At 55.3% G+C, this 26,554-nt stretch overlaps 1 protein-coding gene across 1 annotated transcript in view; it reads right to left on the bottom strand.

Moving 5' to 3' along the window:
• Nucleotides 1-2,128: 2,128 nt before the first annotated feature.
• The window catches only part of scrib (scribble planar cell polarity protein), a 26,609-nt gene continuing 2,183 nt past the window's right edge, over nucleotides 2,129-26,554 (bottom strand). The window contains exons 2-28 of the mRNA XM_042332576.1: nucleotides 26,058-26,120; nucleotides 21,544-21,633; nucleotides 21,195-21,272; nucleotides 20,006-20,332; nucleotides 19,647-19,727; nucleotides 18,190-18,489; nucleotides 17,876-17,986; nucleotides 16,731-16,907; nucleotides 15,721-15,837; nucleotides 15,318-15,506; nucleotides 14,368-14,487; nucleotides 14,178-14,234; nucleotides 13,806-13,862; nucleotides 12,729-12,809; nucleotides 12,385-12,453; nucleotides 12,200-12,241; nucleotides 11,047-11,148; nucleotides 9,945-10,083; nucleotides 9,444-9,549; nucleotides 9,003-9,092; nucleotides 8,380-8,559; nucleotides 7,258-7,374; nucleotides 6,652-6,809; nucleotides 6,410-6,447; nucleotides 4,182-4,256; nucleotides 3,256-3,304; nucleotides 2,129-2,369 (exon numbers count right to left, since the gene is read on the bottom strand). Coding sequence (XP_042188510.1) covers nucleotides 2,272-2,369; nucleotides 3,256-3,304; nucleotides 4,182-4,256; nucleotides 6,410-6,447; nucleotides 6,652-6,809; nucleotides 7,258-7,374; nucleotides 8,380-8,559; nucleotides 9,003-9,092; nucleotides 9,444-9,549; nucleotides 9,945-10,083; nucleotides 11,047-11,148; nucleotides 12,200-12,241; nucleotides 12,385-12,453; nucleotides 12,729-12,809; nucleotides 13,806-13,862; nucleotides 14,178-14,234; nucleotides 14,368-14,487; nucleotides 15,318-15,506; nucleotides 15,721-15,837; nucleotides 16,731-16,907; nucleotides 17,876-17,986; nucleotides 18,190-18,489; nucleotides 19,647-19,727; nucleotides 20,006-20,332; nucleotides 21,195-21,272; nucleotides 21,544-21,633; nucleotides 26,058-26,120 — 3,111 coding nt within the window. The 3' untranslated portion in view covers nucleotides 2,129-2,271. The remainder of the gene's footprint in view (nucleotides 2,370-3,255; nucleotides 3,305-4,181; nucleotides 4,257-6,409; nucleotides 6,448-6,651; nucleotides 6,810-7,257; nucleotides 7,375-8,379; nucleotides 8,560-9,002; nucleotides 9,093-9,443; nucleotides 9,550-9,944; nucleotides 10,084-11,046; nucleotides 11,149-12,199; nucleotides 12,242-12,384; nucleotides 12,454-12,728; nucleotides 12,810-13,805; nucleotides 13,863-14,177; nucleotides 14,235-14,367; nucleotides 14,488-15,317; nucleotides 15,507-15,720; nucleotides 15,838-16,730; nucleotides 16,908-17,875; nucleotides 17,987-18,189; nucleotides 18,490-19,646; nucleotides 19,728-20,005; nucleotides 20,333-21,194; nucleotides 21,273-21,543; nucleotides 21,634-26,057; nucleotides 26,121-26,554) is intronic.

Genomic DNA, 26,554 nt, shown 5'->3' with positions numbered 1-26,554 from the left:
GACACTTGGTTCAGATACCTGTGTGTTGGCCCAGGACATGAGACCACAGGCCAACGGGGAGAAAAAAAATACACTCACACACTCACACAAGACACACTCACGCACTCAAGACACTCGCACAAAAAAATCAGGGAACAAAATTCAACCCCCCACCCCCCCCCCCCTCCTCTTCCCCACTCTTGCCACCCATTCCTTTCCAACGATCAATCTCTGGGATTGCCACGCGCAGGTGGTTTGGTTTGGATACCCTTAAGCTCGGTGATGGGTTTGTGTGTGTGTGTCAGACACCGGGCTGACCGAAAGAACCCCACACAAAAAAAAACACAGCTCAATGTAAGCCAGTTTACGGATCCTGTATTGAATTCAACGTGTTTTTTTAAATATCCACTCAAAATGTTACATTTCAATGATATGATAAGCCTTGCATTTGATTTAGCACCTTATCACGTCATCGAAACGTCTCAAGTGCTTTCACAGAACATACTGTAAAGTGTAGTGACTGTGCATTTAGTGGCAAGAAACATGGCAGCCAATTGACTCCCACGGTGACATGCCTGGCGTTGTGTGCGTTTGTGGCTTGTGCGTGTGGCTGGTGTGTGAGAGGCTGATGTGTGTGTGTGTGTGTGTGTGTGTGTGCGCGCGTGAGGCTGATGCGTATGTGGGTGTGTGTGTGAGGGCTGGTTTGGATGCCTGCGTCCCTCCCTCCCTCCCTCCCTCCCTCCCCAATACAAATGGACTGAACGCAGTTGCCCGGTGTAAAATGAAAGTAAAACCTTTATTAATGCTGGACCACAAAATATACGTCTTTGGTTGTACAAATTCACTAGTTACAGCCTTGGTTGAAGCCAGGCGATGGCCAGATAAGCTGCGTGGCCAATGCTGGCATCTCCTGTCTGACACAACGCGAGCAAAACTGATACTAGAGTTACTTCACAGGTCAGCAAATTGTTGTAGAGTCCAAACACCGAGTTATAAAAGTCTTTTTTCTCACCACCCCCCCCCCCCCCCCCCGCACCCCACCCAACCCACCCGCCCCTCTCTCCCCCGATAATTTCTACAAACCGTTCACTGATTGGATCGGATGCTTGGTAATCATCTACCTCAAAGATTTCTACAAAACTATAAACATTCAGCAAATATACATGCACTGCGAGCCGCGCCCAAGCTGTGTACACTATTCACACGGAGCCACTACTGACAGCCGGGCTGTGAGCAGCCACTTCGGCTCCTAACGGGAGGTCCTGAGCTCGGGAGAGCAGCACTGGAGGGCCTTACGGGGTGACACGGGGCAGAGTGGCACGGTGACACACAGCGTGACACGCAGCATGACACAGTGTCACACGGAGGCACACACTGTGACACACAGAGTGACACAGAGTGACACAGAGTGACACACAGAGAGACACAGACTGACGCACAGAGTGACACAGACTGACGCACAGTGACAGAGTGACGCACAGTGACAGTGACACGCAGAGTGACACGGTAACACATGGGGACACAATGACAGAGTGAGTGACACACACAGGGACAGAGTGACACTGTGACACAAACAGACAGTGACACAGGGCACACAGACACACAGAGCTACACAGTGACACAGAGTGACAAGGTGACACAAGGGGACACACTGACACAGTGAGTGACACACACAGGGACAGAGCGACACAATGACACACAGCGACACTGTGAGGCACACACACACACACACACACACACAGCGACGCAGGGCACACAGACACACAGCGACACTCTGGGTGGTGCGGGCTGACACGTCCCTCCAGTGAGCTGCCTCGGTGACCGGCTGACTCGCTCTCATTGAACCCCCCAAAGTGCTGTGACTTGGCTGCCTTTAACGATCAGCACGAGGTAAACGGGAACCACTGCCAGGACCTGAATGCCCCTCTGCGCTGCGGCGGCTCTCACTACATTAGTGTTGGTTATTCCCTCCGAGGAGGATCACAGCTGACGGGGGGCGCGGGGGGCGGGGGCAGCCTGTGTGTGGCCGAACTCCCCCACCCCCCCCACCCCCACTCCCACCCACCCACACACAAACACACACACACGTCAGGTATCTGCCCCCTGGGGGGGAGGCTTGTCTCAGACCCCAGACCCCCACACCCCCCCGCTCTCCCCCTGGCTCTCGCTCCCTCGGCTAACACCTACACGTTAGTCTCCTGTAAAATTAAACCCAGTTTGCTAACATCACACACACAAAGTCCTGCCGCTGACAGCCAGCCAGCACCCTGTGCCAGGTGGGTCCTTCTTGCCTCACGTGGGCACCGCAGCAGGTCTCAGCTTATACTGCTCTATTGTCACTGGGAGAGAGCCAGCCAGACAGCCATCTTCCCCCCGCTGGGGCACCGAGCCTGCGGAGAGAGAGAGAGAGAGAGAGAGTGCGTGAGAGACTGTGTGAGGGAGACAGGGAGTGTGTGAGAGAGACACTGGAGGGTGTGAGGGAGACAGAGCGTGTATGAGAGAGCCAGACAGACAACCATCTGGGGCACCGAGCCAGTGGGGTGGGGTGGGGTGGGGGAGAGAGAGAGAGACACTATGAGAGAATGACAGAGAGCACATCGAGAAAGAGTGACTTAGAGGCAGAGTGAGAGTGACATGGATCGAGTTGGGCACCACGACATACATGTGGAAGTTAACCCCAGGCCCTCGGATGACATCCCTAAGCAGGAGCTGTAATTGTGGAGTCCTGTAGTTCAGTGGTTAGAGCACTCGCTTCGCAAGCGAGGACCTGGGTTCGATTCCCGGGCGGGGGGAAACGTTAGGCAAGTTTCCTTACTCCACACACCCCTGTTTACCCAGCAGTAAGTAGGAACCCGGTTGTCAGTCGATTGTCGGATCACTCTCCAGGGGTGAAACTCTTCAAAAATAAATTTTAACTCAATCCACGACTGTTTGTGGGACACAGCTATGCACAATTGGCTGCTGCATTTCAGTGTCAGTGACCTGGGGGGTAAGGGGTGGTTGAGGGGGGTATTAGTGACCTGGTGGGAGGGGGTGGGTGAGGGGGTATCTGTGAGTTGGGGGTGGGGGGGGGGCACTGACCTGGGGGTGCGGGGTGTCAGTGACTTGGGGGAAGGGGAGCACTGACCTGGAGGTGGGGGGGTGTCAGTGACCTGGGGTGGGGGATGTCAGTGACCTGGGGTGGGGGATGTCAGTGACCTGGGATGGGGGATGTCAGTGACCTGGGGGTGGCGGGTGTCAGCGACCTGGTGGTGGGGGCAGCTCAGCCTCACTCACCTGAGGGGCCGTCGTCCATATACTTCAGCTCATCCATTAGATCTGGGGACTGTAACAGAGAACAAACAGCGTGTGTGTGAGAGACAGCGTACGAAAGAGTGGGTGTGTGAAAGAGAGGGAGCGTAAAAGAAAGGGAGCGTGAAAGAGAGGGAGGGAGACAGAGAGAGAGAGGGGGAGGGAGACAGAGAGAGAGGAAAAAGAGGGAGGGGAAAGAGAAGGGAAAGAGAGAAAAGGGGAAAGAGAGAGGGTACGGAAGAAGGGAGAGAGAGTGAGTATAACAGCGAGTGACAACAAGAGAGGGAGAAAGGGAATGAGAGAGGAAGAAAGGGCATGAGAGAGGGAGACTGAGTTAGTATCTGGCACATGAAATCCCTCACTAGCACCCCACTCCCCCACACCAGCAGCTCTGCCCCCACACCAGCCCCCACCCCCACACCCGCAGCCCCTCACCAAAACTAGCAACCCTGCCCCCCCACACCATCCCCCTCACTAGCAGCCCCCACACACTAACAGCCCTGCCCCCACATCAGCCCCCACCCCAGCCACCCCCACCATAGCAGCCCACCCATACCAGTAGCCCTCCCACACCAGCCCCCACCCTCCACATCAGCAGAACCATCCCCACAGCCCCCACCAACAGCAGCCGCCCTCACTAATAGCCCCACCCCACAGCGGCACCCACGCACCCACGGCCCCCTGCCCACAGCAGCAGCCCCCTTCCCCCATACTAGCACCCCCACCCACCACCCGCGCCCCCAACAGCCCCCCCCATCACCCACTACTTGGCAGCATGTTGTTGTCAAGGAAGCTTGCACCACATATCACCCCAACAACATGCTCAGGACCCAGGCTGGCGGGGGGGTGGGGGGGGGGGTGAGGGAGGGGGGGAAACAGGCACGGAGCAGGCACAGACATGCCGGCTCTACCTGGATGTCGTAAACCGGCTTAGAAGAAGGAATTGCGGCAAATTGTCGATAATCAAATTTCTTCTCTGACCAGGACTGTAAGAGGCAAAGAGCAGTCAGAGAGGGCGAGAGAGGGCGACAGAGAGAGGCAGAGGGGGATACAGAGAAAGATAGAGAGAGGGACAGAGAGAGAGAGAGAGAGGGGGGGGGACGGATACAGAAAGAGAGGGCAAGAGAGGAGTGGGGGGAGAATGGGGGTAGAGAGGGGGGCAGAGAGAGATGGGGAGAAAGAGAGAGAGAGTGGGGGGGAGAGAGACAGGGAGAAGGAAAAATAGAGACGGGGGGCGGGGGGAGAGAGGGGCAGAGAAAGAGAAAAAAGGGGAGAGTGGGAGAGACAGAAAGGGATACACAAAGAGAGACACAGAGTGAGATACAGATGTAGAGACGCAGAGGGAGAGACTGAGTGAGAGACTGACTGAGAAACACAAAGGGAAAGAGAGGCAGACAGACGGATGGAGAGAAACAGTCGGGGATTGAGTGACTCAAAAAAAAGGAGTAATAACCCCCGGAAAGGGAACCGCCAATCGACTACCAACCAGGTACCTGCTTACGGCGAGGTAAACAGAAGCGTGTGGAGTAATTATAATTATTAATAATAACAATTGCAATTGATACAGCGACGTTATCATGTCGTCGAGACATCTCAAACGCTTCACAGGACACAGTGGAAAGTAGGTTGCGCGTTTATTTAGCGGGTGATCTTTATTGGAATGGGATATGCTGTCTACCTGGAGGGCCACCAACTGTTTTCTTGACCAGCCGGGTGTCTGACACTTGCGGTAACCCATCCCTCTGCCTAAGAGAATCCAAACCAAACTGGGATTTCCATGTACCCCACCTTCACATGGAAATCCCAGAGATAAGATTGTTGGAACGGGATGCGCTCTCTCTCTCTCTCTCTCTCCCTGGAGGGACGCATCCTGATTACCTGATTCCAGGAAGTATTAGGCGCAGGTTGGCAAGAGCCAAGGTTTTGGGGACCCCAGAGTGTACGTTGGGGTAACTGCCGGAGTCTAACCAGCTAAAACCGCACACAGCTTGCCATCGATATCACTGTCCGGCAAAGCTTTCCCGCTGCTTGTCCAGCTAGGACCACCCTAGCCGCTGGGGCTCCACGTACTGTTTACCGAGCTCCGGAGAGCAGGTTCCCACTAGTGTTCCAATAAATATCTCTGGGCTTTCCACGTGCAGGTGGGATGCACGGAAATGTCAGCTTGGTTTGGAGACTACTAATCATGGCAATGTGTCAGACTCCCGGCTGGCCAAAAATTTTAGGCACAGGTATGCTCCTGGGGAATGTGCGTTGGGAGTCTAACCAACTAAAACCGCAGAGCTTGCTGTTGATAGCGCTGCTATCCAAGCACTCCAGCTGTTCGTCCAGTGAGGATCAGCCTCCCCCCATACGGCTTTGGTTTGCAGGGTTAACAGGAGCTGAGTGAGAGGATTCCCTGACCCCAGTGACAGACAATGAGCCAAGATGGCAGACAGAGGGAAAGAGCGAGACGGAGAGTGAGAGAAAAAGACAATAAGAGAGACGCGGAAAGACAGCCAGACAAAGAAAGAGAGTGGGGAAGAGTTGGGAGAAGGGAACGGTGGAAAAGAGAGGAGTCGGGAGCGAGAGGAGGAGGGGAGAGAGGTGGAAGGGGAGAGAAGAGGGAACGAGCGGGAGGACAGGACAGGAGAGGGAGAGAGGAGGGCTGCAGTGAGCACAGGCTGTGGATTTGTGAGCACCGCCCGACACTGGTGACAGCATTGTATGACTGACGCTCGCTAACTGTGACCACCTCCTGACACGAGTGCTGCTGGTGCGATTGCACAATGTGCGTGAACCACCGTGTTTTGCCGCCTCTCAAGCGAGAGGATCTGGGTTCGATTCCCGGGCAGGGTTTCCTCGCTGCACAGGCCTCTGTTTACCCAAGCAGTAAGTAAGAACCCGGTTATTAGTCAATTGGTGGATCGCTTTTCCGGGGGTAACGATTCCTTCATAAAAAATTGGTCACTCAATCCACGACTGTCTGTGGGACGCTGCTGCGTGCAATTGGCTGCCGCGTTTCGCCCACAAAATACAGTCAACTCACTTTACAGTGTATAACCTGTGAAGCGCTTTGAGACGTGTTGAAGACGTGATAAGGCGCCGTATAAAATGCAGGGATCCTAAGGATTATTATAAACCACAGAAAGTCACTCACCAACCTCCCTGGAGACGTCACTCCCCGACAACTCTGATCTGCGAGAGAACAAATAAGAGTCCCTGAGATCCACGCACTCACCCTGAGACGCCCCCACATTCACAACGAGCCCCCGCCCACCCCAAGACCCCTACACACACATATGCTGAGACCCCCCCCCGCCCATACACACATACCTCCGCGAGACCCCTCCCCAGCCCCCGCACGCCCTGTGATGAGGGTCGAGCGCACGTCACACGTACCATCTGGTGGTGTTGGGGAGGGGGTGGCAGCGGGGGAGGGACTGGCAGCGGGGGAGGGGGACTCGACCAGCTGATCCAGAGCACTGCGCTTCCTCCCCTCCTTTGACTTGGCGATGACCATCTGAGCTTTCAGGGCGTCCTGCTCCAGGGACTTCATCCTGTGCGGGAGCCACAAGCAGAGAGAGATGTGAGAGACAGCCGGGGTTGGGGGTGGGGGCTCGGGAGATGGGAGAGGTTATGGAGCGGACGGGCCACAAAAGAGGCAGGAGCAGGGAGCCGGGAGGAGCAGTGAGGTGGAAAGGGCTAGGGAGAAGGGAGGGGAAGCCAGAGGGTAGGGACAATGAGAAGGGGGTGAGGTGTTGGGGGTGGCGAGGTGTTTGGGGTGAGGTGCTGCGGGAGGAGGGGGTGGGGGTGTGAGGTGCTGGGGAAGGGGGGTGAAGTGCTGGGGGAGGGGGTGAAGTGCTGGGGGAGGAGGGGGGAGGAGGATGAAGTGCTGGGGGTGGGGGGGTGGAGGGGGAGGTGCTGGGGAGGGGTGGGGGGTGACGAGGCCAGAGGCCTGCTGTGTGATGGTGATGATGTGAAGCAGCCCCAGGGCACAGCTCACACCTGACGGTGCTGGTTAGCCGGGGGCGGTGGGTGCTGCTCGCTGACTGCCGGGCCTGGGACTGGCGACGCGCTCGCTCCTGTTCGTAATGTTTTAACTCATCCTCGAGAGCTTTGTGTCTGACCGTGAGCAGCGGCAACATCGAGGAAGGCAGGAGAGAGGAAGAGAACGGACAAGACAGCGGAGAAAGAAATGAGAATCCACAGCACAGAGAGAGGGGGAGACCCAGACAGAGAGAGAGAGAGAGAGAGAGAGAGAGAAAGAAAAAGAGAGACCCAGATGTAGAGAGAGACTTTTTTTTGTGGGTCAGCCGGGTATCCGACACATGCAGAAGGAAGCCCATCACCATGTTTAAAAGTCTCCACGCCAAGCTGAGAATTCCCCGCATCCCACCTACACACGGAAATCCCAGAGATAGATTGTTGGAAAGGAATGCGCACTCTCTCTCTCTCTCTCTCTCTCCCCCCGCCCCCCGGAGGGAAACACCCTGCTTACCTAATTCCGGAGAGTATTAAGCGCAGGTTCGGCAAGAGGCAAGGCTTGGGGGAACCCGGAGAGAGACCCAGACACAAAGACGCAGAGAGAGAAAGACCCAGATAAAGAGAGAGACCCAGAGAGAGAGAGAGAGAGAGAGAGAGAGGCCCAGACGGACAGTGAGAGACCCAGGTAGAGCGAGAGAGAGACCCAGAAAGAGAGAGAGAGGGAGAGGGACACACAGAAGCTTTCGGGATTTCAGGAATGCTCTGCCCACAGAATTGCGCCCCCCCCCACCCCACCACCCCACCCCCAACCCAGGAGCCCTCCCTTCCCCACTGCTCTCCAGCCATCGGCCAAGCAGCTCCTTCAATAATTTCTCTCATAAAATATTCCCACACAGAATCCACTCAAAATCACGGTCGGTTTCCCCTCCCTCATTTCTGTTTATTTCCCCCCCCCCCACTCGGTCAGTCCGCCCCCCCACCCCCGCCCCCCCCACTCTGGTCCATCCCCTCCCTCCTCTCTCTCAGTCTGTTTCCTCCCCTCTCTCCCGATAACGCTCCCCCACCCCCAGTCTCTGAGCCGAGTCCCAGTCCAGTCTGTGAGCCGAGTCCAGTCCGGTCTCTGGGCCGAGACCCCTGGGGTACCTGGCCGCCCGCCACATGGCGCGTTTCTCTGCCTCCACGGCCCGGCGCTCGGCGGGGGACAGTTCTCTGTCGTTGGCACGGGCCGTATCTGGGCTCTGCACGCCGAGGCGTTCCTGGAACCGGCGCTCCGCCTTGGCTGTCCGGATCGGGGCCCCGGAATCAGGAGTCACAGGCGACAACCTGTCAGCAAAGGGTTAATTACGTATCAGGACCTTCACGTAAAAGCGGTCGGACACACCTCACGCCCTGGTGTCAGCCGGGCTCAGTCCAGCACACGTCTCGCCCACAAAATACACAGTCAATTCACTTCACGGTATGTTCAGTGAAGCGCTTTGAGACGTCTCAAACTACTACCTCTGTGACCTGCTAACCCCATATCAACCTGTCCGCCCAGCAGGCTCCGTCCTGCTCCACGTCCCCCCCGCCCGGTCCCCCACCCCACCATCGGCTGTCGGCTGTGGCACAGGTACCGTCCTTCTGATGAGACGTTAACCTGAGGTCCTGTCTGCGCCTGTTCAGGTGGACGTTAAAAGATTTCTCTGTCTTTTCTGGTGTCCTGGCCACATTGACTGCCACATATATTTCCTATGAATAAACAGGCACTACGTTTTACTGTTCTTTACCCGCTCGTGGAATTTGATCGCCGATCCTCAGACATTGTACCGTCTCGGACCGGACTCGGAGTCTCTCTGCGGGTTTGTAAACCGGTCACCCTGAGAGACGGGGACAGAGCCTGCCGTCACACTCCCATTGCACTTACACACGTCATATACACATAGGTCATTCTCACACACACACACACATCATATATACACATAGGTCATTCACACACACACGTCATAAAAACACAGGTCATACACACAAATCATATGCAACAACAACAACAAAATTACATTTATAGAGCGCCTTTCATGTCAGGAGAACGTCCCAAATACACACAGGTTATACACACACACACACACACACACATCATATACATACAGGTCATACAGGTCTCTCACTCACACCCTCCCGTCTCTCTCAGACACACACACAGACACAATCACAGAGATACACACACGTACCCGAGCTGGTGCTGCCGCCCAGGTCCCCCCAGGCTCAGCACTGTGCCTTCCTCCTCCTCCTCCTCTTCCTCCTCCAGCAGTTCCCGGGGCCGTGGCATCTTACGTTCTGTCACAGCAACAACACAGGTCAGCTCATTGCCCTCCTCCTCAATCCCCTCCCATCCCCAACCCTCTCCCCCTCCTCCAAACCCCTCCCTAACCCTCTCCCCCCACCAAAAACCCTCCCCAACCCATTCCGACTCCTCCAAACCTCTCTTCAACCCTCTCCTCCTCCCCCTCTCTAAACCTCTCCCACACCCCAACCCTCCATCCCCAAACCCCTCCCCAAACCCCTCCCCAACCTTCTTCCTCTCCATCGCCCCTCCCCAACCATCCCCATCAGAGCTCCAGTAGGGGAGCGAGCACCAAGACAGAAACGATGGGGAAAGAGCAGGGAATGATGTTAGAGTAAAGACCTCCAGTGGGTAGATACGATGACCTGTGAACCCATGCTAGACACACCTTCCTCCTCCTTCATCTTCCTCAGGTCATCGGCTGCCACGAGTGACACTCGCTTGGGTTTCTCTGTTACCTGCTGCTTCACGTCAATCTCAAAGTATTTCTGTCGCTCACGGAAGGAACGCTGCTCAGGGGATGGTGTCTGCAGATCAGAGAGTAAACAAGAGAGTGAGCGAGTGAGACACACACACGCAGCCTTCGGCTCCCCTCTCGACTCTCTACCCCCTCCTCGCTCCCTCCCTTCCCTCCCCTCACCCTGACCATTTCCCCCCTGCTCGGGTCCTGACCCAACTGTACAGCGCCTCGGGACATCCTCCTGACGTGAAAGGCGCTCTATAAATGGAATCTTGTTGTTGTTGTTGTCTTGTTGCAGGGACAGAGACATACAGACAGTGAGAGACATACAGACACACACACACACAGAGCGAGAAACATACACACACACAGTGAGAGAGAGAAATACACACAGTGAGAGAGACGGAGAGAAACAGACACGCACGGTGAGAGAGAACGAGATCGAGCGACACGTACACAGATTGAGATAGCGACACCACACACACGGTGAGAGAGATATGCACACAGTGAGACACACACATACACACACACACACACACACGCATTCACTCTCACACACACAGACAGGCGCGCGCGCGGGCTCTCTCTCACACACTCACGCGCGGGCTCTCTCACACACTCACGCGCGGGCTCTCTCACACACTCACCGCGCCGGGGCTCTCTCACACACACCTCCACATACTCACGCGCGGGCTCTCTCACACACTCACGCGCGGGCTCTCTCACACACTCAGGCGCACTATTTCTCACGGCGGCTAGGCCCTCTCTCACACACGGGCTCTCCCTCTCTCACACACTCACGCGCGGGCTCTCTCTCACACACTCACGCGCGGGCTCTCTCTCACACTCACGCGCGGGCTCACTCACGCGCGGGCTCTCTCTCACACACTCACGCGCGGGCTCTCTCTCACACACTCACGCGCGGGCCCTCTCTCTCACACACACACACACACGCACACATACATGCGCGTGCCCAGCTCTCTGGTGTGCTGCCTGGCTGGTGGCGTAGCTGTGGGAAGGGCAGAGTTACCGGGCTGGGTGCTGGCGAGGTGCTGGAGCTGTGCAATGGGCTGAGAATGTCACCGAGTTCTGTTGTGGCTGCGTTCTGTCTGAACCTGGATGGCGGCTGAATCTGTCAACGGGAGAGCGAGAGAGCTCAGGTGTTTCTGTCATACACTTCAGCTCGGAAAATTCAATGACATTTATAGTTCATTTAAAAAGCAAGCGCTGTACGTACGAACGCGTGTTCGCGAACCCGGACTCCAGGTAACGCCTTCCAGCAGCTGTCGACCCAAGCCTCGGAGTTTCCTCATTGGCTATCCGGCCGACATCTGCTTTCAGCGCGGTGGGCAGACCTTCACACAATAGCTTGTGACGTGCTAGCCACCTTGGTGTTCTTGAGGTCCAAATCAAATGTCACGTAGCAATCTTACTGAGCACCAACTGCTTAATCCAGGTCCGCAACGCGAGGGGCCTCGGCAAATAGACATACCCGGTGTGACACCACCTCTGCCTCCAAGGGGGCTTAGCGACGGGTCAGTGCAGGCCGAAACCCTCCCTCCCTGTAGCCGCTTCCTGGTGTCTGCCATAAATCCACCTCACTGCTTGATCCTGGACTTTGCAAGTGGGTCAGAGGAAGCCTGTCCACTGCATCTCCAGGACCTCAGATCCATAAAGGAGGACTGTTTGCACACAGGTCTGGTAAGACCTGCATTACTGTCCTTGACGAGGGTTGAGCATGACCATAGATAGCCCTCTTCTACCCTTCTCTGTGCTGTCCTGAAGGACAGTGTCCGCCCAACCCCCATGTACAAGAATCAACAATTGGGACTGATGCCCCTTGAATCACGTCGACCTGTGAGGAGTGCCTTCGAGTAATCCAGGCAGTAGGTGACAAACACATGCACGAGGGTTTCGCAAGTCCCATTACCTCGTTCCCTCCCTTGTCTGTCTCCTTCAAGGCCCGTCTCAAGATCCTCCTCTTCGACCTCACCTTCGGTTACTCTCCTACCCCTACCATACCTCCCCTTCAATTCTCCTGATCCCGACTCCCCCCCCACCCCCCACCCCCCAGCTCGGTCCAAATTCCTGACTGTCAAGTGCCTTGGGACGTCCTCCCGATGTGAAAGGCGCTGTGTAAGTGTAATTTGTGGCTGTTCTTGTATCTTTCAATCAATACTCACAGTGACAGTGTCTCTCTGAGGCGTTATATAGTGAATGGCAGCCTAAAAAAAGATAAGACGTTGTGAGCGCTCTCACGCTCACCCTCTCGCGCCCTGACCCTCTCCCAAGCCCTGGTCCGTGCCCTGTCCCGCGTCCCCCTCCCCCGCCCCGCACGCACCCCCCCCCCGGACACACACACACTCACTGTAGAAGGCGAGGAGGAGCCGTCCTGTAGGACACTCGTGTGGAGAGTCGGGGAATCATCTTCACTGTCCTAAAAACACACACGTGTTACATGCCTGTCACACCTTCACACGCGCACACATCCACCCCAACCCACACACAACGCCCTGACTCCCCCCCTCGCCCCACACACACAGCCCCATGAATCCCCACATACACACAGAGGCCCCTGAACCCTCCCCACCCACACACAGCCCCCTGACCACCCCCACACACACAGAGCCCCCTGAACCCAATCCACACACATACACACACAGCCCCCTGATCCCCCCACCCCACACACACACACACAGCCCGACAACTCACCCGAGATACTCGCTGTGAGCCGCCCCCAGGAATGGCAGCCAATGTCTTGTAATCTAGCTGCAGCGGCTCTGTGCACTCACCCTGAGAGAGGGGGGCAGAGAGGGAGAGGGGGGCCGGGGGAGAGAGAGAGTGATATGGTAAGTTCCAGAACCGCTCCCCCTGGGAGTGCGTGAGAGTGTGTGAGTTTGGCAGTGACTCACACTCATACACTCGCAGGAACACTCACTCACACACACACACACACACACACACACACACAAAGTAGACCACTTGATCTCACACACAGCACTCGATTACACACACACACACAGAGGAGTGCTGGAGACCTGTTATCTTACAACAACAACAACAAGATTCCATTTATAGAGCGCCTTTCACGTCGGGAGGACGTCCCAAGGCGCTGGACAGTTGGGTCGGGACCCGAGCATTGGGGGGGGAAATGGTCAGGGTGAGGGGAGGGAAGGGAGGGAGCGAGGAGGGCATAGAGAGTCGAGAGGGGAGCTGAAGGCTCGGTCAAAGAGAAAGGTCTTGAGACTGGCCTTGAAGGAGGAAAGGGAGGAGGCGGCGAAGGCACTGGGGGATAGAGTTCCAGAGCCTCGGGGCTGAGAGGCTGAGAGGACACCGATGGTAGGGCGGTTGGGGCGGGGGATGTGGAGCAGACCGGAGCCAGAGGAACGGAGGGTACGGGCAGGTAGGTAGGGGGATAGTAGGTCGGAGAGGTAGGAGGGAGCGAGGCCGTGAATGGCCTTGTAGGTGAGGATAAGGATCTTGAATTCGATCCTCTGGGGGATGGGGAGCCAGTGGAGGCGAGCGAGGGTGAGGGCGAGGGTGGGAATGATGTGGTCCCGAAACCTGGTGCGGGACAGTACACGAGCTGCAGAGTTCTGAATGACCTGCAGTGTGGAGGGAGGGCTGGGAAGGCCGCGAGGAGAGAGTTCCCATAGTCCAGCCTTGAGGTGATAAAGGCGTGGACCAGAGTTTCAGCCGCGTGAGGGGTGAGGTAGTGCCGTAGTCTGGCGATATTTCGGAGGTGGTAGAAGGCGGTGCCAGTTGTGGCGCGTATATGAGGAAGATTACCTCTGTTTCCTCCTCCAAAAGGCGGTTGCTCTCTTCTCGCTCTCTTCGCATTCGCTCCTTCGAACAAGACGGGAAGGCAGAGTTAAAAGAAACATTAAAGTGACAGCAACACAGAGTAAGTGTAACTCACCCGAGATAGTTTGACTCACTCAGTGACTGTCTGTCACTCACAGTCAGTAACTCTCACACACACACTGTGCTCAACTACAGCCAGTAACTACACACACACACATTGTGATCAAGGGGTGAGAGGGTGATGGGGGGTGAGAGGGTGGGGGGGGAGGAGTGAGAGTATGAGGGTTAGGGGGGGTAAAAGGGTGGGGAGATGAGAGGGTGAGGAGTGGTGGTGGGGGGGTGGTGAAGATTTCTCACCACTTTCTCCAGCTCCTCACGTTCCCACTGCGCTGATTCCCGAACCATCTCCAGCTCCTGGAGAGACAGAATGGCTGTGAGGTCACACAGGTGCGCCCCACCACCAGCCCTGAGCACCCCTTCCAGCCTACCCTCCTCTCCCTCACTCCCCCTCACACAACTGAGCAGACGAGCCTGACCCGACTCTCACCTTCTGCAGGATGTCCATCTCCTCTGGGCTCATGTCTCGGTCGATGGACGAGATGCTTTCCATGCTGTTTTTCCTGCCCATCCCAGCGGCAAAGGGGTTAGCGATGATCCCGGGAGACGCCTGGGACAGAATTAACCATCAGAACAGGACTGTGCACACATACACTCACACAACAATAACAACTTATATCTCTATTGCACCTTTCACGTCGGGAGGACACTCCAAGGTTGTGGACAGACGAGAGTTTGCACCCGAGCTGGGGGTTGGATTTGGGATGGGTGGGGCCAATATGGTGGGGGTGGGAGGGTGATCAGAGGTGCCATCAAAGAAGAAGATCTTGAGACAGGGCTTGAAGGAGGCGAGAGAAGGAGCGAGGTGAAGGGATTCCGGGATGGAGTTGCAGAGGATGGGGGCCAGAAAGAGTGAAGGGCTGATCCCTGATGGTGGGGTGGGCAGGGAAGGGGACGTGGAGCAGAGCAGAGGAAGCAGGTGGGTTGCTAGGGTTTGAGAAGGTCACAGAGGAAGGTGCAGCAAGATTGTGGATGGCTTTAAAAGTGAGGAGCATCTTGGACTTTTTCCTCTGTGGGTTGGAGAACCAGAGGAACTGGGCGAAAAAAAAACAAGGAAGGTGTTGCAGAAGTCCAGTTGTAAAACAAGTGATAGCTGTTGAGGTAAATCATGTGATCTAGAAGCCTGTGAACTCGGATAAGGTGAAACCTCTTCATGTTCAGTCATACAGCACACACTCACCGTCTCTCACTCCATCGCATGCACACACACACACACACTGTCTCTCTCTCACACACAGTCGCAGTCTCTCACACACACACACACACTGTCTCTCTCTCGCACACAGTCGCACTCTCACACACACGCACACTGTCTCTCTCTCTCTCTCAAACACACACAAATGAGAACACACACATAGTCACAGTCTCAGACACACATACCTCCAAAGTGGCAGCGAGCTTGGGGTCGAAGCCCTGGCAGACGAGGATGTGCAGGGTGTCACCCACTCCTCGCAGGATGCGCACGGCCTCCGTGTGTGTCATTCCCAGGAGACTGTGGTTATTCACCTCCAGGATCCGCATTCCCACACAAAGCCTGCCATCCCTCGCTGCTCCGCCACTGGCACTCACCTGTCAAACACACACAGGCTCAGCTCCCATTGCAACATCACCATCAAACAGGAGAGGGGGAGGGGGGAGCGAGGGAGCAAGGGGGAAGCAACGGAGAAGCGAGGGGGTAGGGGAAGTAAGGGGGAGGTTGTGGGTGTAGGAGGCGGGGGTTGTGTGTGGGTGTGAGGGTACTGGGGGTTGGGGAGGGAGAAAGGGTGGGTGCACATCAGATTACCTTTGACACAAAAATGCCCTCATCGCTGGGGTCTAACGGATTCCCTGCGTGGCCCTTGGCTCCTCCCCGGATGCTGATTCCCAGCTTCTCTGCTGGAAGCTTCTCGATCTGGATTTCCTGGAACAGCAACAGCAACAAATGACATTTGTACAAGAACTATAATGTCGGGAGCAAGTCTTAAGGCGCTGGATAGTCAAGGATTTGGACACGAGAAGGAGTTGGGATCAGGAGTGGGTGGTGGACACGGACGGTAGGGGGTGGAAGGGTGGACGAAGGCGCGGTCCAACAGGACATGCCTTGAAGGAGGCAAGGGAGGGATTGAGGCAAAGGGACTGAGGGATGGAGTTCCAAAGGGTAAAGGCTGAAGGCCCGTCGTCGATGGTGGGGTCATGGAGCAGGTGAAGGGGTAGGAGGCGAGATGGAGGGATTAAAGGAGAGAGTTTCAGAGTTTCGGGGAACAGCAGCTAAGGGCATGGCCATCGATAGTGGAGCGGAGGGGATGAGGAACAAGTAGCAATCTGGAGCCAGCCGAGCGGAGGCAGCAGATAGTGGAGTGTGGGGTAAGCAGATCAGATAGGTAGGGAGGTGCAAGGGCATGAAGGGAATGGAAATCGAGCGACAGAGGGACAATAGAGAGAGCTTGGCAAGGGCTGGGGATGTGGGGTGCAGTTTGATAGCAGTGAGGATATGGGCAGTACAGTTTTGAAGTGGTTGCACTCTTTGAACGGGATGGATGAAGGGCTTTGGAGAGATCGAGGAGTGAGGTGATGAAAGCATTAAGTCACTGACAGGTTAATAGGGGCTCAGTCACTATTAAGGAGATTATTACCCAGGGAAAGTGATCCGCCAATCAACTAACAACCAGGTTCCTACTTACTGCTAGGTAAACAGAGGAGTGTGGAGAAAGGAAACTTGCCTAAGGTTTCTCGCTACCCAGGAATCGAACCCGGGTCCTCTCGCTTGCGAGGCAAGTGCTCTACCCACTAAGCTGCAGGACTCGAAACTGGTACCTGCATGCCAGGAGGCGGGGGGTCGTGGCGGACGAGAAGGTGGATTTGTTGGGTGTTGGAGAGCAGAGCGAGCACCGCCTCCTGATGGGTGGCATGTCGCAGGTCAATGCCGTTCACCTCCAGGATCCGGTCCCCAACTCCCAGCCCCGCCCGGGCTGCCAATCCCTCAGCAATAACCTGCAACACACATACACAGTACGCTCACTGAGACATGCCTGCACACACAAGACACGCACACCGAGAGACCAGTATACACAAGGCATACGCACTGAGAAATACCTGTACACACAGGACACATGGACTGAAACTGCTTGCACTTTTTTTGGTCAGCCTCGTGGCATCATGCTTAACAATAATCAAATCAGAGTGCCATGGACTTTCCAAACATGGAAATTCCTGTGTCTGGAATGGAATGCGCACTCTCTCTCTCTCTCCCTGGAGGGACGCCCCCCCGCTTACCTAATTCCGGAGAGTATTAGGCGCAGGTTGGCAAGAGCCAAGGCTTGGGGACCCCAAAGTGTGCTTCGGGGTAACTGCTGGAGTCTAACCAGCTAAAACCGCACAGCTTGCCATTGAGAGCACTGTCTGGTAAGCTTTCCTGTTGCTTGTCCAGCTCGGACCACCCTACCTGTTAGGGCTTTGGCTGCAGGGTTAACAGGAGCTGAGTGGGAGGATTCCCTGACCCCAGTGACGGGTCTGCCCTTCTAAGCCCTACAGATGAGCCAGGCCGGGCTGTGTTGTCATCAGCAGTGGCCTGGAATACTGCAGACCCGCCTGGCTCAAGAATCGGACTGGAGACCGTCACAGAGGGTGGTCTTAATTTGTTAATCTTATTCATTTACATGTTAATCTGTATAAGATTTGTTAATCTTATTCATTTCATTTACAAACATGTCACTTTGTAGTCAGTTCAGTCCCAAGGAGACACCCCCCCCTTACTTCCACCCACCCCACTCCCCTCCCCCAAGGAGGACAGCATTCCAAAGGCACATACACTGTACATATCTGCACATTTGGGGCTCTCATGTGAAGAATGCCAGTACATGCACTCCTGAACACTCGCTAACATGCACTGCACACACATACTGGCACACGCCTGTACGTGCAGGCACGTGCATTGAGACACACAGTAAGTTGAGCCCCACCTTGGAGATGAAAACGCCAGGCTCATGGATGCCAAAGGGATGGCTGGCGTGGTCGCTGCCTCCCACAATGCTCAGCCCCAGGGGTCCTCCCGTCTTCAGCAACACCACTTCCTAGGTCAACAACAACACATTACACATGAAGAGGTTCACTCCACCCCGGGAGGATGTCCCAAGACACTGAATTACCCAAATTATAAGAGCCAATCAGTGTGCCATATAGCTCGAGCCCCCCCCTACGCCTCCCCCAGCCCCCACCCCCTCGCCTCTGCAGCTCGGGCCGGGCAGTTCCCAATCTGTCTCCTGGACCATCCTACCTCCACTGGGTACTCGTCCTCTGTGGCCAGGCTGAAGTGGTTGGGCTGCGTGGGGGGTTCCTCGATCCTCGTGTCCGGTCCCACCTCCTCCTCGTCCTGCAGGCTGGGGGGCGGTGGTGAGTGTGGTCTGGCTCGGTGGAGAGTGGGAGAGGCCTCAGGCTGGCCCTCGCCCTGGCCCTCGCTAGCCCTGAGTGGCTCTGCGAGCTCTCGCTGTATCAGCATGGTGATGGTGGGAGCCGAGCCAGTAAGAAGAGCTACTGCCTGGTCATGTCTGGCCTCTCGCATGTCTACCCCATTGATCTGCAAACAGCCAGCGCAAACCTGTCAATCCCACTGCCCACCGGGGCGGGGCCATCCATTAATATAGGGGGACCCGGATGGGGCAGGCAGAGGGAGGGGCCGGGGGGGTTCATGGCCAAGGGGAGTGGCCAGGGTGGGGGGATCCACCAACATGGAGGACACAGACTGGGGAGGGGACAAAAGGAGTGGCCTGTGGGGTCAAGGCCTGGGGGAGGGGTCTGTCAGAGGGACCTGTGGGGAGGATGAGGGGCCTGTGGGGAGGGGGGGGGGGCCTGTGGGAAAGGAGGGCCATGTGGGAAAGAGGAGGGCCATGTGGGAAAGAGGAGGGCCATGTGGGAAAGAGGAGGGCCATGTGGGAAAGAGGAGGGCCATGTGGGAAAGAGGAGGGCCATGTGGGAAAGAGGAGGGCCATGTGCGAAAGAGGAGGGCCATGTGGGAAAGAGGAGGGGCATGTGGGAAAGAGGAGGGGCATGTGGGAAAGAGGAGGGGCATGTGGGAAAGAGGAGGCACCTGGGGGAGGGGGCTAGTAAGGGACTTGGGGGCGCGGAAGGAAGAGGGACACGGGGAAGGGTTTGGGGGGAAGAGGAGGGGCCTGTGGGGAAGAGGAGTGGACCAGGGAGGGGCCTGGAGAATATGGGAAGGGGGGGTATAGCGGGAGAAGGGAGCGAGGTTGTGGCAGGTTAGTAGTAACGAGGGGAGACTGTACTGTGGGGCGAGGGAGGCAGCACTGACCACACAGTAACTGCTCTTACTGCTGCCGGGAACACATGCTGTTCCCGGGCCGGTTAGTGTCAGCAGCCCACCACCACCGCAGCAACATGCAACCGAGAGCCAGCTCCGCCACCCCACCCTCCCCCCACCCCACACACACACACGCACACGCAGCTCCAGCCCCCACCCACACGCAGCAATACACAGCAACATACGCACACAGCGCTCCAACTACCCCCAACCCCCCCCCCACCCGGACACAAACACACAGAGCTCTGACACCCCCCTGTACGCACAGCTCTGCTTCCCCACCGCCCGCCCCCCCCACATCCAAACGGCAAACATTACATGTACACAGCGCTTATCACATCGGGAGGACATCCGAATGGGGGTGGGGTGGGGTGGGGGGTGGGGGGGGAGAGAGAGCCAGGGGGAGGTAGACCCACCGACATGACTTGGTCGCCGACTCTCAGGATCCCGTCTGTGTGAGCAGCTCCACCCTCCGCCAGCCGGGAGATGAAAATTCCCTGTAACGCATGGCGACCATGTTACACCCTCGTTACCCCACCCACCCCACCACCACTTCCCCACTATCCCGCTCACCACATACACCCTCACCCCCCGAAACACACACACACACACCTCACCCACACAGACTACCGACACCCTCTACCCCCAACCCACACACACACACACACCCACTATATCCCCCCAGGACCGCCCCACGAACATACACACACTCACACACCCGCACACCCTACATCCCTTTGGACACCCTCCAGGTCACAGCCCCGGCCACACGCACCACGTCTCCTGTCCTGTAGGCCGTGGAGCCTTTCCCTCCAGCAATGCTGAAGCCAAGGCCCTTCTCACTGCGAGCAAGTGATGTGGAGAGCTGCTCCCGGGTTGGGGGGCTGTCCGTGCCCAGGCCTGGCTCTGTCAGGAAGCGCAGGCCAGTCCGACGATCCCTGGGGGCATAATCATCCTGGGGCCGGAGCGGGGTGGTGGTGATGGGATTCTCCGACTCCACCATTCTCTCCCGCAGAATCGCCATGGTCACCGTGGTGCCCGAGCTCCTCAAAGCCTCCACCGCCTTGTGATGCTCTGCGTCCCGGAGCCCCACCCCGTTCACCTGTCGGAGACGCACGTTACCCCACTCTCGTTTTGCTCAGCCGCGTGTCTAACACATGCGGAAACCCATCACCGTTGCTTAAGAGTCTCCAAACCAAGCTGAGAGTTCCCCGCATCCCACCTACACATGGCAATCCCAGAGATAGATTGCTGGAATCCAATGCGCTCTCTCTCTCCCTGCAGGGACGCATCCCGCTTACCTAATTCCCGAAAATATTAGGTGCAGGTTGGAAAGAGTTAAGGCTTGGGGTAACTGCTGGAGTCTGACTAGCTTCCTGTTTTTCCACAAATCCACCTCACTGCTTGATCCTGGACTTTGCAGATGAAGCCTCTCCGCTCCATCCCCAGCAGTTCAGACCCATAAAGGAGGATTGTTTGCACACAGGTCTTGTATGCCACAAGCTTGGCCTCCATTGGGACCTTGCTGTCCTTGAAGAGGGATGAGCATGATCAGAGAGCCTTTCGCCCCTTCTCAGCGCGGTCCTTCAGGACAGTGTCCAAGGTAAAGGCTGGTGTCCACCACAAAGTACCGATGATAATCAACTATTGGAACTAATGTCCCTAGCATCTTCTCAATCAATATCCTCGATGTCTATTCTTGAGCTGTGCAGAACCACTTGGGGGCACATGACCCATCAGGTAGGCCAATGTTCAAGACAATCGAGTACAACGCAAAAGGTTCCCAGGTGAGTTCACCAGCAGCGTAATGTCGTCCGCAAACAGAAGTACGCTCAACCTGTCAGACACAGTCGTTAACCTGTCCGAGACGGACGTCGCCCCATTAACCTGTCAGAGACATTACCGCATGTGTGTTTGGTGTGTGTGTGTGTGTGTGTGGCGGGGAGCCTGGCAAAGATTCTCACCTCCAGGAGTTTATCCCCGACCCTCACACCCGCCCGAGCTGCTGGACCCTCCTCAGACACTCGAGATATGAAGATACCCTGCAACAAACAGCGGCATTAGACACCATGTCACCACTCACAACTAGAGGGAGTGTCGTCACTCCGACTCTTACCCCGACCTGGGAGTGTGGACGGACAGCGTAGAGGGAGCTTTACTGTGTCTCTAACCCTGACCTGGGAGTGTGGACACAGAGCATAGAAGGAGTTTTATTCTGTCACTAACCCTGACCCGGAGGTGTGGACGGGCAGTGTAGAGGGGAAAGAACGAAGGTTGACCTTGCTGGGTTGTGAGTGAGCCAGACATGCTTACCTCGTCCTCCCCCTTGTATGGAGTGGAGCCCTTGCCCCCCGCGATGCTGATGCCCAAGCCCCCGATCTGACGGTGGATTGTTAGTGTTAGCTACAGACACAACAAGAGGAGTTTAGCTCAGCTCTTCACAAGCAGACACCTCTGCAAGACACAGCAGCTTTTACACTCACAGCCCTCACACTCACACTCACACAGCCCTCACACTCACCTCACTCACACAAAGGCATCACACCTCACATGCACCCTTCACATTCGCATACCACCCCCACACCTCACCGCCCTCAGACAGCACTCACACACCTCACACATACCCTTCACAGCTCCCACACACGCACACAGCCCTCACACTCAGACTAACATTCAGTCACACACACTCAAACACACACAACACTCACACAGCCTTGACACTCACTCACAGGTTTCGCATAGACCCACACACCCATTGCCTCTCTCTCTCTCACACACACAAACACACACAGCCCCACAGGCATAGCCACTGACTCACGCACACAGCCTCCCATACACACAGCCCCAACCCACCCATAGCTTCTCACGCACACACACAGCTTCACAGAGCGACAGGCTTTGCAGATCACCCATGAAAACCACGCACCAGCAAAATAAAGCCCACAGCAAAGGCCGTGCAGAGGGTCAAGGGGGTAAGACAGGTTGGCATGTGAATGCCAGGCAGGTTCTGGACATTGTGTGTTGTGAAGGGTTTAAGTGATGATGAGTTTGTGAAAAACTTGAAGGGGAGGTTACTGGGCGATGAGGCAGTTTGCAATGTGATATATACAGCGCTCTGTGTACACAATGTGTAAATACAGGACTGTGTGTACAGTGTGGATACAGGGATATATCTGTAATGTACACAGCAAGTTTGTATAAAGGATTGTATCTGTACTGTGCACAGTGGGTGCGTATACAGGGCTGTATCTGTACTGTACAAAGTGCTGTATCTATACTGTCCACAGTGTGTATACATTGCTTTATCTGTACTATCACCCACAAAATAAAGTCAATTCACTTTACAGTATATTCTGTGAAGCACTCTGAGATGTCTCGAAGACATGATAAGGCATTATATCAAATGCAAGGATTATTATGTGCATATTCAGGACTGTAACCGATACTGTACACATCAAATGCTTACACAGGGCTATATCTGTACCATTATACAGTGAGTGTGTATACAGGTCTGTATCTGTGTGCTATACAGTGTGTATACGGGGCTCCGTGTACTGTGCAGTGAATATACAGCGATTTCTGTATACTGTACAGTGAGTATATATCTTGTATTCAGGTCCCATTTAGACGTCTCTTTTTAAGGCAGAAACCAAATTTGTCTAATCGTTCCTCACAGCTCATCTATTAACACTGGACATTGTCCTTGTTGCTGTCAGCCGGACTCCTGGGCCCGACATATCCCTTATGCTGTTGCAACCCGACCTATACGCCACGTATGGTCTTCCTCTCAAGGATCCGGAGTCCTGCCCTCATCCCGGTTTAGTAACGTGGATTGCTACAGTGCTTTGGGACAACCTCTAAACTTGAATTGCTCCTTGTAATAATAATCCTTGCATTTGATATTGCGCCTTATCACATCTTTTAGACGTCTCAAAGCGCTTCATAGAATATACTGCAAAGTGAATCGACTGTATATTTTGTGGGCTTAATGCTGCAGCCAATTGCGCATCCCACAAACAGTTGTGGATTGAAGTGACTAAATTATTATTACTTTTTGTTGAAGGGATTAATACTCCCGGAAAGCGATCTGCCAATCAACTAGCAGCCGAGTTCCTACTTACTGCTAGGTGAACAGAGGCATGTGGAGTAAGGCAACTTGCCCAACGTTTCGCCTGCCCGGGAATCGTACGCAGGTCCTCTTGCTTGCGAGGCGAGTGCTCTAACCACTAAGCTACAGGACTCCACAATAAATATAAATGTATTATATTGTACCTCCAGTGAGCAACGAGGCAACTGACGCCCCTCAATCTTATCGCTTGGCAAGTTCTATCCATGGAGGACATATGCCTGACTCCTCCCATCAGTATTTTGTATTTATCTGGATTGAACTTTATTTTTAAGACCTTTGTTGCCTCTTATTTATTTATGACTTGGTGTCTGTCGCCTGCAAACCGTACACCGTGCCTGCGAATTCATGTGATGGACCTATGCAACAACTTGCATTTATATGGGGCTCTTCACAGTGCCTGGGCCAGACACCAAAAGAGAGAGAGGGGTGGGGGGAAGGAGGTACGGTCAAACATTGTCAAAATATCTCATAGTGCTTCACAGGATATAATACAATACAAAATTTCACGTCAAGAGGACATCCCAAAGGACTTAAACTGCATGCTGGTCACCGGAACTGGGGGTGGGAGCCGAGGAGGGGGTGGGAGAAAGATGACCGAAAGACCCAAGTCTTGAGATGTACCTTCAATGAGGGGAGTGGGGCGAGCGAGTCTGGAATGGAGTTTCAGAAAGCAGGGGTCGGAATGGCTGAAAGCTCACTGGAAGAGAGAAGATTGAGTGGCGATATGATTGTTGTCTTTAAGACTCTAGAGGGGCGAGCTGAGGTAGATCATGACAGGCTGTTTCATCTAGTCCAGAAATGGTAAAACCAGGCTACCTATGGAGACGGTGGATGTAGGAAGCGTGGATTCCTTCAAACATAGATTAGATAGTTTTATATTAGATTAGATATCAGTTATTGGAGTGATGACAGTAATCCAACAACGCAGCACGCCCCCAGGACTGAACTGGAGCATCTGCCTGGACTGAGTTCAAAGGTCCGACATGATCCCAGAATCTTATGACTCAGAGACGAGAATGCTACCAACTGAGTAAAGTGGGATTTACCAAAGGATAATGGAAATCTGTAACTCTCTCCCCCAAAAGGCTGTCGATGCTGGATCCATTCGCATTGTCAAGACCGAGGTAGATAGATATTTGTTAGGTGAGGGTATGTGGAATCCTGTAGCTTAGTGGTTAGAGGATTCGGCTTGCACAGGAGGACATGTCAGGAGGACGTTCCAAGGCGCGGGACAGTCAAGGGGTTGCACCCGAGCTGGGGGTTGAAATCAAGAAGGGTGGGGGATAGGGGTAGGCGGGTGACCAAAGGCACGGTCAAAGAGTAAGGTCACAGAGGTAGGAAGGAGGAAGATTGTGGAGAGCTTTGAAGGCGAGGAAGAGAATTTTGAACTCTATCTCCTGGTGAATGGGGAGCCGGGCGAGGGTGTGGGTGATAGCGTCACGGAGCTTGGTGCAGGAGATGACATGAGCTGCAGAGTTCTGAATGATCTGCAGCTTGTGGAGGGAAGTGTTGGGAAGGTCGGGAGCAGGGAGTTAGTGTAGTCTCGTCTAACATGATGAATGCATGAATGAGGGTCTCGGCGGCCTGAAGGGACAGGTAATGGCGGAGGCGGACAATATTGCGGAGGTGGAAGGAAGGCACGGATGTAGGGTTTAAGGGCCAGTTGAGTGTTGAACAGGACACCAAGGTTCCGTACTAGATCTGTGAGATGGAGTGTGCATCCACGAATAGTAGTGTTGCCGGCGCCAGAGGTCAGGCGGCACTGCCAGCATCACGGGATCTTTAACGTCCACCAGAAAGGGCACAGACGGGACTAAGGTCTAACCTCTCATCTGAAGGACGGTGCCTCTGACAACGACACACCGCCGGCACTGCATTCAAGTGTCAGCCTAGACCAGTGAGTTCAGGTCATGATGTGGTCAATTTGAAGATTCTCACACTCGTTTTTAAATCCATTCATGCCCTGGAACCTCCCTACCTCTCCGACCTGCTTACCCCCATCCCACTACCTCCGCTTGACGGGCTCCAGCCTCTTGCATGTCCCTCGTCCCCTCCGTTCCACTTTCAGCCACTACGCCCCGAAACTCTGGAATACTCTCCCTATATCACTCCGCCTTGCCCCTTCCTTCCCCATCTTCAGGTCGCACCTGAAGACCTTCCTCTTTGACCATGCCTACGGTCAGCTCCCCCCTCCCCAGCGTCGTGCTCGGCCTCTGTTAAGCGCTCTGGGACGCTATCCTGCGTGAGGGACGCTCTATAAATGCAAGTTGTGGTTGTGAGGCTTAAACCCACAACCTTCTAAACTAAAGAGGAAGAGTGTTATCAACTGAGCGAGCCTGACATCAGTGATGTCAAGGCCACGAGTAATGACAAGATCAAGGGGACGCTGGCTGCGAGTGTGGGTTGTTTATATTGGGGGTTGGGGGTTGTGGGGAGGGGACGTTCAGTGCGGTACTTCCCTCAGCCCCAGGGGTGGGGAGGGGATAGACAGCCAGTTTAAATGTTTAGGCCAGTTGGGTTAGAGCAGGGACCACCAACATATCAGTCAATGATTTGCAAAATGTTCTCCCCTTCCACCCACCCCTGCAACACAGCCCGGGAACACAGAGGGCAGTGCCTGTGAGCCTGACGCACAGAGAGAACCCACCACGTACAGACTGGACATGCAGCTGTTGATATTGAAAGGAACAGTACAGACCTCTTCCTCCTCAATTCGAGCAGGTTCGATCAGCAGATTATTGACTTGATCAAAGGAGACCCCCTGTTAGGACAGGAACCAGCAGAGGCATGCGGATTAGTGGCACAGCGTTCACCAGAGAGCGACAGACTCACACACACACACACACACACACACAGACTCGCGCACACACAGCCAGACGCGCGCACACACTGCCACAGACTCGCGCGCGCACACGCAGACTCGCGCGCACACGCAGACTCGCGCGCGCACACACACACGCAGACCCGCGCACGCACACACACACGCAGACTCGCGCACGCACACACACACGCAGACTCGCGCACGCACACACACACGCAGACTCGCGCACACACACACGCAGACTCGCGCACACACACGCAGACTCGCGCGCGCACACACACGCAGACTCGCGCACGCACACACCATCGCGCACGACACAGACTCGCGACACACACACGCCATATACAGATTCACACACACAGCAACACCCCCAA

Source organism: Callorhinchus milii, unplaced genomic scaffold, assembly GCF_018977255.1.
Source record: "Callorhinchus milii isolate IMCB2004 unplaced genomic scaffold, IMCB_Cmil_1.0 Scaffold2, whole genome shotgun sequence".
NCBI classification, from domain to species: Eukaryota; Metazoa; Chordata; class Chondrichthyes; order Chimaeriformes; family Callorhinchidae; genus Callorhinchus; species Callorhinchus milii.
This window is presented reverse-complemented; position numbering and strand designations above follow the sequence as displayed.